General features: G+C 37.6%; 1 protein-coding gene across 4 annotated transcripts in view; it reads left to right on the top strand.

The window, feature by feature from the left end:
• The window catches only part of LOC135225785 (carbohydrate sulfotransferase 4-like), a 169787-nt gene that overhangs the window by 70473 nt on the left and 86814 nt on the right, over window positions 1-12500 (top strand). For 2 of the 4 annotated variants that reach the window (XM_064265259.1, XM_064265260.1), the window contains exon 2: window positions 9034-9160. The exons of the other annotated variants lie outside the window; for them this stretch is intronic. In XM_064265259.1, coding sequence (XP_064121329.1) covers window positions 9119-9160 — 42 coding nt within the window. In that variant the 5' untranslated portion in view covers window positions 9034-9118. The remainder of the gene's footprint in view (window positions 1-9033; window positions 9161-12500) is intronic. 4 annotated transcript variants of the gene reach the window in all.

The following is a 12500-nucleotide window of genomic DNA, read 5'->3' as shown; positions in this document are numbered from 1 at the left end:
TGAATGTTTGAAGATATTCTTCTCCACGAGCGCCTGAAGTTTTGGAAGGATTGTTCTTAGATTTGTTTTCGTTAGAAATGTTTCGAGGTAGAGGCTCCAAGTTAGCCTGTGAGAACATGACGCGAATTTGCGATTCATGCTGAGCTCTTTGGTGATTCAGTCGTGTTACTCAGAATTGCTTATCCGTGACGAAGTGATTCATGTCAATTGATTCTCGCTGAGAATACATCACTCATAAGTATGCAATGACTTTGTCAGTGTAGCTACTGTGATGTTGTAAATAGGCTATTAGGTCTCTCTCTCTCTCTCTCTCTCTCTCTCTCTCTCTCTCTCTCTCTCTCTCTCTCTCTCTCTCTCTCTCTGGTGACAGACCATAGTAGGGAAGGACTACAGTAGAAGTCTACAAAACCAATTTAAAAATGAGCGAGAAGTTATATATATATATGTATATATTATATATATATATATATCTTAATATATTATATATATATATTCTATATAATATATATATATATATATATATATATATATATATAATAAATGTTATTATATATATGTGTGTATATATACTACATATATATATATATATATATATATATATATATATATATATATATATATAAAAATAAATATAATATCTATGTGTATATGTCCATATATATAGTTAGTCTGTGTATATATATATACTTATATTATAAATATGTATATACATACATGCATACATATATACATGCACACATACATATATACATGCACACGAAGTGGATCATTGATCATTTAGTCTCATTCGGTCTGAAATGAAGCATTGAACGTTTTCATAGCAGTGCTAGACAACAGTGGAAAAATAATTTCGTGAATTTTTTTTCGCATATTTCACTCTTCCCTGAAGGTCTCTTTTGCAGAACATTTATGCAAAATTATTTTATTATTATACTGTGGGCGATGATGCTTCGTTTCGAAACCTTGTTATGCCTTTATTTTCATTATTGTCTCATTTTAGATATTTTTTGGCTTTACTGATAAACCGGCTCCTTTCTTATTTATGAATCGCTAGTAGTCATTTTGGAATTGTCATGACTGTTACCATTCAGCGTCATTCCAGGGATAAAAGCAAAATGAGAAAAATGTATGACCATCTTTCTCATCAAATTCACGACTCTTGAGTTTCCACCTCATACGCTTTTGTCAAGCATTCACTTCCTCAGGAATCTTTCCCAACAAGTTTGTGGTTTGGCTCCGGAGGAAAAATACCTTCGCCTGCATAATCTTTACTTACTCCTTTACTCAGCTTTGACTTACACATTCCTCGACAATGATTGTTCTTTATTAGGTTTTTGAGGCATCGAGCTTTTTATCTGACTAGAGATGATGAAGCTTGGTAAGAAAGTGAATGTAAACGATTAAATGTAATACATTACGCATTCATTCGTCAAAGTCAACATCCGGTACTCCTGTGCCATAGCAATGACCTCAGCATATTACATTACAGGGAACTGTTCTAGAGTTAAGGGTAGAAAAATGATTACCCATGAACCTATTGGAACAAGCCATAAACCTAGTTAATTTACCAAGCAAGCTTGTAAAGACATAAATGCTCATATATCACAGAAAGAAGCGTAGCAAAAGTAGTCATATACGAATACGTAAATATAAAGAACATATAAAGATACACTTTAGGTTGCTGAGAACAGTTAGAAAGCTGCGACAAAGTAGCACTTGTTAGGACGAGCAGGATGATAAACTGTTTCGCGTAACTTGTTGTGTGAAGAGAAAGGAAAACCTCTGAGCTGGGTAGTGAGCCATCGTGGCGCTTCAGCGAAGAATAGGTGTGTTGCTCTACGAAACGAGTAGCGCTCTCAATTGATGGGATTTCAAAATGGAAATGTAACTTGCTGAAGATGGACAAAAAGTATTAATCGCCCAAGGTTTAAAGCATAGTTAATCTTATTAGATAAGAAACCACAGCTTTGTCTTAAAAGAGATAAACATCCTGGGAGGCAGCAGACGTCCACAATGGAGCAAATTATCCCAGCAATGGCCAAACACAAGGTCTGAAGCACTCGGACATTATCTTAAAACCAGCCTGTTCCTGCGTCTTGAAAATTGGGCAGCAAAGGGAGTTCTTCCACTCTAAACTAAAAGTTGATAATGGTCGCTACTAGTCTCATTACAGAATTAAAACTGGTCAACCGATGTTTTAATCAATGGAGGATGGTAGCTTGAGTTAAACTAAGCCTATTGATGAGATGATCTTGTACCATACTTTCACTTCATTGTACTACTTAATGATCCGTGCTACTGATGATATGAGTCTTACTTTTAAATCCAGGCTGTCTTCATTCATGCATTGACATATTATACTTGCCGAAAAATCAGTTCGGCCGGGAAACCGCGTGAGGTCAGGACCCACTGCGTGAGGCTTTCTATGCCTTTCAATTAAGACTTTGAGCAAAAATACAGGTCCCAAAACACTACCCTGAGGAAATCCTGCCGTGATGAGAGTAGATTTAACTGAAAATACTGCCACCACCAACTCCATGCAGAGGGCCACTAAGAAAAAAAACCCTGAAATATGTATATTAGACGTAACCAAAATACCCATCGAGCGAAATGCCTCGCCTAGTCCTAGACATTACTGGGGACATAACTATTTACGTCTAACAGGATATCAGTAGCAGCCAGCTTCTATATGTGAACGTAGTTAGATGAAAAACTGCACGTTCATAGACAGACTCAGCCCGAAGAATGAGCGGTCTATATTTGGTAGAACAAGTAGTTTTATGTTCCCTCGAAGAGGAAAATTACTTAACAAAATTATCTGTGTTTAGGAACAATGCACTTGGGATTATATTGAAAACATACTGAAATACCTCACTGGATCTTAATCTTTTGCACCCACATCTGAAAAAAATATTAACATTTATCCAAAAACCAAAACCTAGCTACAAAGGTGAATATCTGCAAATATCCTAGAGCTGCTGCAGAAATCTGATTTATACTATTAGACATTTTTTTTTTATTCTGGAATCGAGCATCTGCCGTGAAGAAGCTGGCTACGACAGCGAGCATTAATTAAAAGCTGGGTCCCCCACTGGATATCTACCGTGCATCATCACCTTTACGTTTATAGCTCTTGCTTTTAATACAGGGATCTATATTAGTGTACGCTCTCTGATTTCCTTTCTTACGTATGTACATGAACGATTTTTTCTTTAAGAGAAAAGTTTATCGTTTCATCTGAAATCTGTGTTTCAATATTTCCCCTCTTTGCTCTAGCAGACTTTGTGATGGAGACAGTAGGTACTTACTACTGTGCTTGCTGTGCTCCTTTCCATCCTTTCCGGACGACATCAGACCCGGGTTGGGTTGCTGGATGCTTTTTTGTTATAACACCAGGTTTCAAGCTGTAACATTCCAATCACCAATTTTCCCTCATGTAACAGATGCTCTTGAAATCGTCTTGCGAACTTTGCTTTTCCTTTACATAATCTCAGTCAGTGAACGATGCTACTGTGGAAAAAAAATGGTATCAACTTGAAGCTGTACATTTAAAAAGATCATAGTTATACTACGTTCACCATAGACTGTAATGGACTGTTAACGCTTCTGCTTTTAGTAATATTCTTAAATGTCTGCTGCTTTCAACATATCTTAAGTTTTACTTGAGGTACGATTCAAATTTTCAGCCTTTAGTATCCTTACCAATGTATTCGAGCGTGGCTTAAATACTAAGTATTCAATCATCCCTCTCTCCCACTGTAACGATTGCTGAAGTATGTTACGTCCCACTTTTTTATGCTATTGTTTAAGACTTGCAGTGTGTATAATTGTACGTATATGCTAATCTTTCATGTGATTTCACACAAGAAAATTCAAATTGCACGAGGGTGTTTCTTGTTCTGTTTTTGCAGAAAAGGTGTTTCTAGGAGTGTGTGTTTGTAGAGGCGGCCGAGGCTTTGTTTCATTTTGCTTACATTCGTGATTGGCGGTTCTCGGGGAAACGCTCCATCTGCCGGAGGTCCCTCCCAGGCGTCCGAGCTCTTGCGTAAGGTCGGTGCAGTCAGGCGTTACGGCCATAGCGTTTTGGCCGTGACACCGGCTGGCTAGTCATGGTTAAACCCTGCGCTTGTTGTTAGGCATTTGAATGTACGTTTCCCTTCCTAATTGCGTTGCCTAGTTATTCCCGTTCTCCGTCACTGTGTTCCTTCATCGCCTTCCATTACATACGGGTGTGGTTACGTCATGGCCTCCCTAGGCTGGTACCTACCACACCTGTTGCGCCTCTGAAGATGGCAAAGAAGGCTTTTCTCTTTTCTTCTCTCGCAAGACTTATCCAGTCTTCTCGTCCTCCGCATCCTGTAAACCTGTTTCTCCGCCCAGTTACTTGAGTAGGAAGGTTTGTTTGGTGTGGACTGTATACCTTTGCTTTAGATGCCAAATTTGTTCCCTTTGTCTTCCGGCAGCAGGTAGACGCCAAAACTAGTGATGGAATTCTTGACGACATTTTAATGATTCGAAGTCTCTCAGGGGATGGCTCATTAAGTAAACTCACTACAAATTTCGTCTTACAGCTGTGTCATTTTTTGCATGATAATGTTTTATGAATAACAACTTGCTGGCTTCAGATATATTTTCCCCGCGTTTCTCGTACTGTTGGCATTGGGTTGAATTGCTTCCGGTAAGAATAAAACCTCAGTACATTTTTGTCTGAAGATAAGAAGACGACTCGAACAAAGGATGGTCGTAGTTGAGGGAACAGTCAAGTATACTTCAAACATTCGTCAGCAGATTACGGAAATGAGTCAACAGAATGATTCATTTTAAAGTTCTTTTAAAGTTTACACGCAGTTTGTTCTTTCGATTTTCTGAACATGGCATTTTGGTTATTATTTTGACTTTCATAAGAACTATAAAGGTAAGATTAAGAGCTTAATAATATCGCATCTTTACGGCTCACTCCAGGGGTTTTGATCTTGTCCTAATGCACTTGCCCCAGGCGATCGTCTGTCATAGCAACTACGGAAACTTGCCAGCCAGTAAGAATGATGCATTTGCCTACATCCAATCAAGAACCGATACGTCATCGTGAGGGCGTGAGGTGACTTCTCTGAGGACCAGATTGTTATGGTCTTCCTTCACCCTTTCAGGTCTTCGACATTGCAGTTGCCAACAACTGCAATCGTTCTTATTACAATGTTAATAAGTTCTCTGATGTTTCAAAGATTATTTGGCCAGTGATAGGAATTAAAAGGCAAGTGGAAGTAGAATGGAGAAATTCATGACCTTGTGTTTTATACTGATGAGGAAAATGAATAGCACTGATTCGACTCCGATGACAGGTGTGTTTGGAAGATCCCACGCCACTGAATACAGAAGACAATTGTTAATGATAGATTTAACGAATGGGCAATACAAAATATGCCCTTGGATTCTGTGTGGGTAAGATTTTGTTTGTCGAGTGAAAGTAAACAACTGGACGGCAAGCTCTCTCTCTCTCTCTCTCTCTCTATCTCTCTCTCTCTCTCTCTCTCTCTCAAAGGAAAGTTGCAGATCCTTACTATAAATAGATTACACCTTTCGAAGTTGGAAGGAGCATTGTTTTTACCAGTCAGTGATCACAAGTAGGATTTCTCTCGAATGGTCAAGCAGATCAGTAGAAAGTGGGAGAAATATTCTTTTATTGGACGATGATAAAAATTTGTCGGATTTCGCCACATAAAAACACACTCCCATCATGATTTATTGAGACAATGATTGTCTGTTACGTAAGAAAACCCGGGAGCTATAAAGCAAAAAACAAGAGGAAGGAAGGATACTAAGAGGACTTTTGGCATGAACCGTCGAAGAATGAGGACTGGGATAGGGGAGAGAAGATGATGATGATGATGTTGATAAGTGGAAGGGGCGGAGGAAGAAAAAACGAGCCGTTGAACACAGCAGAAATAGAGGAGGAGGACAGCATTAGTGGATGAAGGCGACTGAAAGATATGAAAGAAACAAAAGGGGTTGGACGACGAAGCTTCAGAAGAATGCGAAAGAAAGAGATTATGGATAGAATGAGAGAGGTAGATAGCGAAAGACGGAAGGAACAGATGCGATAACAAAAGCAACCGAGAAATAGACAAAGGATAGAAATAAAAAAATGAATATATTTTATGACAATATACAAGCTAATGTAATAATGTACGGGGCGCGGTTATAGTGTAGTTATAGCACATTTATTGCTTTACTTGTTTTCTAGTGAAGGCAGCTGTATACTAGCCATATGAAATAGGAAATTTTTTTCAAAATATTTTGTTCAAGAAGTATATAAAGAAATAATTCTTAAACTAGACAAGGAAAAAAAAAAAGACTAAGCCGCAGGGTAGAAATGTAAGGCCCCACTGATAAGCAAAACGTTGACCCGTCAGCTGAATTGAACTGAGTTATTCTGACGTTGCTCGGTTTAGCTGAAGGGATTCTTCCCCAGATTGCTTCAGTGAAAGTTGTGTAACTAAAAGACGATGAGCTCCTTCAAACCATAGGTAGTTTTACGCACTTCACTCAGCTTGTGGAATTGGAATGCATTCGTAAAGTTCTCTTAAGTAATCAACATTTCAGCTTTAAAATATCGGTATGACATACTATTATAGCTCGGCAACTACGACCATGGCCGTTGTTCCACCAGTGTACGGATCTCAAAAATATACGTTAAACGATACATTCTTGAGAGTCATTGATCGGTTCGTCAATTTCCCCTAATAATAAAACCGCTTAAAAAAAGACAAAAGCGTTTGACAGTAACCAGCTGGCTACCAATGCTATCGACTTGATATTGAGACCAGCTTGAATTATTGTATGCTGTATGGGTTCTATCTACAGTAATGTAAGTAGTATCGCTGGGTTTTTGTTCATGATTTTCTAAGCCACAAATTTAGCCAGAGATGTTGGCTGATAGTGTCTCGGCTTTGGTTGTGGCCTCGATGAACGAAAGCGGCGCTAATGATTAAACTGCAATGTTTGGGGGCGAGGGTTGTAATCTTGTCAAAGGGTGGCAAACTCATGGCCCGCGGGATGGTCTAACTCGAACTACTACAACTGTTAGAACTGAGGAAAATTGAACTAAAGGTGCTAAACTGTTAAAACGAGACATAATAAGTTTTACCTTTCATTCATATGACAATAATTTATGAATTAATTTCATATCATAATTGCTGGCAATAAGGGTCTTTTATTGCAAATCCTAATAAATGAGTCATAAGGAATAGGGAATAAGTAATTACCAAATCTTTGATGGCCCTCGAGACCATAACCAAGTGCATAATTGGCCCTCTAAAGGATTTGAGTTTGACACGATTAGAAACTCCTTGTGCTTGTGTGTATTTGCGAATGTTTGTATGAGATTTTTTGGTAAATAAGATATGAAAATGTTTCGTGCGTTGCCTGGCAGTATAAATTTGTTTTTATGGAAAGCGTCAAATTCCTGCCTGCTTATTCTAACTCGGTTGTTCTTGTTTCATTAAGTCTTGTTTATTAAAATATGTAATTTTCCCTACAGTTTGTACACTGAAGCATACGCCGTTTTGTTTTAAGAAAACTCGTTTTTTTTCTGTTCAAACTTTCTTTTCATGACAATGAATTGTTATGGAATTTGTCCTTTATGAACTCTGCAACATTAGATAGATTTTTCAGCTAAGAAAGTTGGTCTGTTTCGGAAAAACTTCTCCAAAACTAGGTTTAGTTATTTGTTATTTTGACTTTTGAGTGAAGATACGATCAGAACCGTACATTTGATTATGTGATCTCGATTTGCGTCCCGTAACTGTTCAGGTTTGGCAGACTCTGAGCGGTCCTATTGAAGGAAGGCCTCGTGCAATTTGAGTTAAGTGGAATTTAACGGTTTCTGTTCGATTTCTTGACAAGTCATCGATAGATCTTTCTGGGACTGTGAAGAGATTTTTGTTTCCCCTTATTACATACATCTAAGTGAATTTATACTAAATATTATTCGCTTGATATGGATACGCATGTGGGAATTTCTGCTGGCTGGAGTACTGTGCGTTTCACCCCAAGTGCTTGGAAACTTTGCATGGGAAACTTTTGCAGGAACTGTGGAGGAGACTACACGTTCCCAGTGTAATGACCCCTGGAATGTGGGCGGTGCGTTCCTTATCCTACACACTTGAACATGTTTGCGGGTTCATGCACAAATATAGGACCTGTTGCTTGCTTGTTTGTGTTTGGTTAACTTAGCGCGTGACTGACTTAGTTAGAATGGGAGGAAATAGCGATCGCCACGAAGGCTCTCGCTCGGGGCGTTCTTGTGACATAACTGGCAGTTTCCTCAGAAGGGCGGGAACAAATTGGTCCCTCTATTTCTTTTTAATTCACGTTTCCTGTTTATGTAACAAATAAGGTAATTCGATGTTACTCATTGTAAATATAGTCAACATGTATTTTCGTAGCACCTGAATATTCTTTTAGTACATTTAGATTTTCCTCCATGTAAATTTTGACTAGTAAGTTACTCGCTGAAATTCGTCTATGTGCCTTTTTCTCGTTATGACACTATAGAAGTAGGAAATAGCATAACCGGATGTAAAATTAGATTAAAAAATGATTTATCGTGAATGTTGTCCTTTTTTTCATTTCTCTTTATGCAAGAGGCAAGTAACTGATCGCCTTTCATGTATTCAGAAAGCAAATAAAGGGATAAGTCCACTACAGACCTGATGCATACCGGTGAATATTTTTTGCCCGGAGAAATGCAGTATATTAATCATTACTTTTTACTGGACTCGGGTAAGGTAAGAATGACCAAGTGTCCGTCAGACTTGAAGACAAGTATAAAACGAGAAATATTAAGTTTATGCAGTTTGCCTATGTATGTAATGGTATGATATATTCATGAAGAATGTTTTACACAGTGATATGACTGTATATGTTTTCAGTACAGATTAATTCCATTTCTTGAGTTTGTCTTGTGTCCTGTGATTTCTGTTTTCAATTTCGTATCATTGAGTCCTTCATTTCCTTTTCTTATTTTATTTTCAGTCCCACCATGAGTCATTAACCCACCTGTCATCAGACATGCCCAATTTTTCACTTAGTTAATGGCTGACTTAATCTCCCACTGATTATGCTGTCCAGCTCTCTCTGTTCTTCACTCAATTCCATCATGGTAAGACTCATGTTTCTTCTTTTCGTAGATGTCAACCCCGCTTTCAGTTTCCCTGTCCGGTTGCCTTGCCTGGAATTTGTAGCGCTGTCTTTGTGGCCATGAGGACAAATTGCCTTTCTTTGGTTGGTGGTTGGGGTAGTGCTGGTGACTCGGCGATTGGCTTCTGATTTTCAGCTGGGGATTTCTCTCTCTCTCTCTCTCTCTCTCTCTCTCTCTCTCTCTCTCTCTCTCTCTCTCTTAGCGGATAAATGCAACGGCCACACTATAAGATTTTCAATTCTCAATTTCTTAGTGTTTTGAATTTAACCATGACATAGATCAGTGCTAACACCAATATAGCTGGAAGCTACCTAACTCTTGATCTTCTCTTTCTCGGTGTAAGGATCTAAAGTGTTTTTATGAACTTTTTGTTCGCCACTAGTTGAAGGCTGTTATACTTTATTTTGGTTATTTTCTTGAAGTGAAGATATATCAATAATATGCGAATGCTCTTGTTACCTGGTCCTTTGTATTTGTTCTTTTTATCCCTTTCCCATGTTCATCTCTTGGACTATTTTTTTTTTTTTCTACAAAAATTGGTGAGTGAGGTAACGTATGTCGGGTTATATGTAGAGCACGGTCTATCTGGAAAGTGAGGTAGAGTGGGACATGAATCTTCTTCAGATAATTTTCCCACCAGGCGTGTCGCCCTAAGGCAAGTTAGGTGTTGCATAACAAAACTCGCGCTCAAAACAGCAGAGAAATATAGTTTGCACGCATTAGAATTTAGAGGCAAAATATAGCATGAGTAATAAGAATAGCATATGAATGATATTAAAGTCATTCCAGATGACTGCATAATATTGAGCTTAGCCAAGTTCTTGAGGTCCGCTTTAGTCTGCAGTGTGTTTTTGAGTGAGTGGAAGGCAGACCGGAAAAGGCAGTGCACCAGAGCCAGGAAGAGAACAGCGTGGAACAAACAAGCCACACGATAGCGACCTTGTCCCGAGACCTGGGTATGGAAGTCGTTAAGAACTCATGGCCACCCATCATTGTAGGTGTATTTGGGAGGAAGAAGAAGGTTGGAAAGATAAGTTAGTCCAGTCATGGCTGCTAGATGCAAGAAACAACAATGACGAGATGGATTTGGAAACATCTCGGATGGGTGTACCTGAGGCAACTATGATGACTGATGGGGAAAATCGGGTATATTGAGGTGATGATAGGGTCGGGACAGACCGTGCCGCAATGAAGATACCAAATCTTTCGTATGGTATATAATACTTTCTCTAATAACTTAGTATTGAAAAGAGACGCTGGCATCTATACACGACCCTTGTATATTTCTCTATGCGGATGAAATGAGGGAGGTTGCTGAAAACAATGTGAGCTACAGTGATTTACGGTGAAGACTGTGATATCATTATTATTTTTGGTACGGAACTACATAAATTAGGTTCTTGCTTACCATGGGAAATACTTAGCACTGTCTCTATTTTTATAGAAAAAAATATGCGTAACAGTATTCCTAGAGACCTGAAGAGGACTTGGAAGGCTCAATAACTTTTCAAGAACATATATATACTTATATACAGTCCACTTGTGATGATTGTGTGCATGCGTGCGTGCGTGTGCGTTCAAATTCACGGATAAAAGGTGTGCTATTGAAAGTAACAGTCCTTTTCTGGTGAAGAGAATATTTTGAATGGTTGTCAGAGAGAACAAAAACAAATAGGAATGATTGTGAAGTGTAAAGAATAGGAATATATTTGGCTATACTTGTGGAATCAACTTATAACAAAATAGATGCCATTACAAATAAGATGCGTTACGGTGGTGAATATGTGGTTGAGTGGCTGACCCAGGTGAGTATAGTATGTTTGAATGAGGGAAAAGCTCCACAGGATTGGCTGAGAGAAATCATTGTTTCCTTGTTTAAAGATAAGATAATATCATTTGAGGGAAACCATTCTTCCTTTGTATAAGGATAAAATTGATAGAGTTGGCTGTAAGAAGCAATGTTAGTTGATTTCCGAAAGACTTAAAAGGTGAAATTTCTATCATTTCTATGGACAGTTACATCAAGAAAATTCAAATTACAATTTCTTTCTTCCTCTACAGTAAGTTTTATAGAAGGGACTAAATTATTGAGATTATTAAAAAATCCCTTATCTCCTGTCCTTAGCAATATTTACATGGAATTTTTTGAGACAAAGCTCTTACCAAGAATTTTGCCCCAAAAAGTTATATGGTGTAGGTATGTAGATGATATTTTATGTATTTGGCCAGTTCATGAAAATCTCCAGGAATTCCTTAATAATCTCAATAATTTAGTCTCTTCTATAAAATTTACTGTAGAGAAAGAAAGAAATTGTAATTTGAATTTTCTTGATGTAACTGTCCATAGAAATGATAGAAATCTCACCTTTTCTGTCTTTCGGAAATCAACTAACATTGCCTCTTTTGTTCATTACTATTCCAGTCACCATCAAAATGTTAAATTCTCTTGTTTTTTCTGGGATGTTCCTAAGAGCTTTACGTGTCTGTAGCCCACAGTTTATTGACGCTGAGATTAAAACAATTTATGATATTGCATAGAAACTTAAATACCCAAGGACTTTTGTAGATGGCATGGAAAAGAGCCAGATAAACATTTTAACTAATAACAAACTTGAATTTAGTAAGCATAACATTTTAAAATTACCCTATGATGAAAGGTTTTTAGATATTCCTAGAATTTTAAAGCTTTTTAACATAAATGTTGTTTTCAGTAATATTAATGTCAAGAGTTTAGTAATATAAAATTCTCCTAAAGATCTTCCAGGCTGCATATATGAAATTCCTTGCAAAAAGTGTGATCAAGTCTATTACGGATAGACCGGTAAATCTTTTTCACGTCTCAAACAGCGCCAATTTTCTGTGAGAACTGGGCAAATATCGAATGCATTATTCGTACATATGAGAGATTTAGATTATCCTATTAACTGCAGTCAAGCAAGAGCCTTAATCCCATGTAATGATACAGTTAAAAGGAATATCATTGAATCTTGCTTCATCAAGTCAAATAATGGAAATGTTCTAAATTTAAGTTTTGGTTTATTTAAACTTGATGCCTTCATAATGAAAAAAGTTGTAGATAAATATAAGCAACAAAATTAATATATTCAGTTTTTACATGTTTTGGACTGTACGGATACTTTGTAGTTTCTGTTAGGGTTAAGTCTATGTTTAGGTTTGTGACCGTGTGATATCCGATAATCCTGGATTATCTCTCTAACTTTTACCCTTTTGACAATTACCATCTGGTATTTTTCATCTTGTTTACCTGATAACTTTCTCTCCAATTGTATTTCATTCGTTC

This window comes from Macrobrachium nipponense, chromosome 13 (genome assembly GCF_015104395.2).
Source record: "Macrobrachium nipponense isolate FS-2020 chromosome 13, ASM1510439v2, whole genome shotgun sequence".
NCBI lineage: Eukaryota > Metazoa > Arthropoda > Malacostraca > Decapoda > Palaemonidae > Macrobrachium > Macrobrachium nipponense.
Note: the sequence above shows the minus strand (reverse complement) of the source record. Positions and strands in the feature narration are given on the sequence as shown.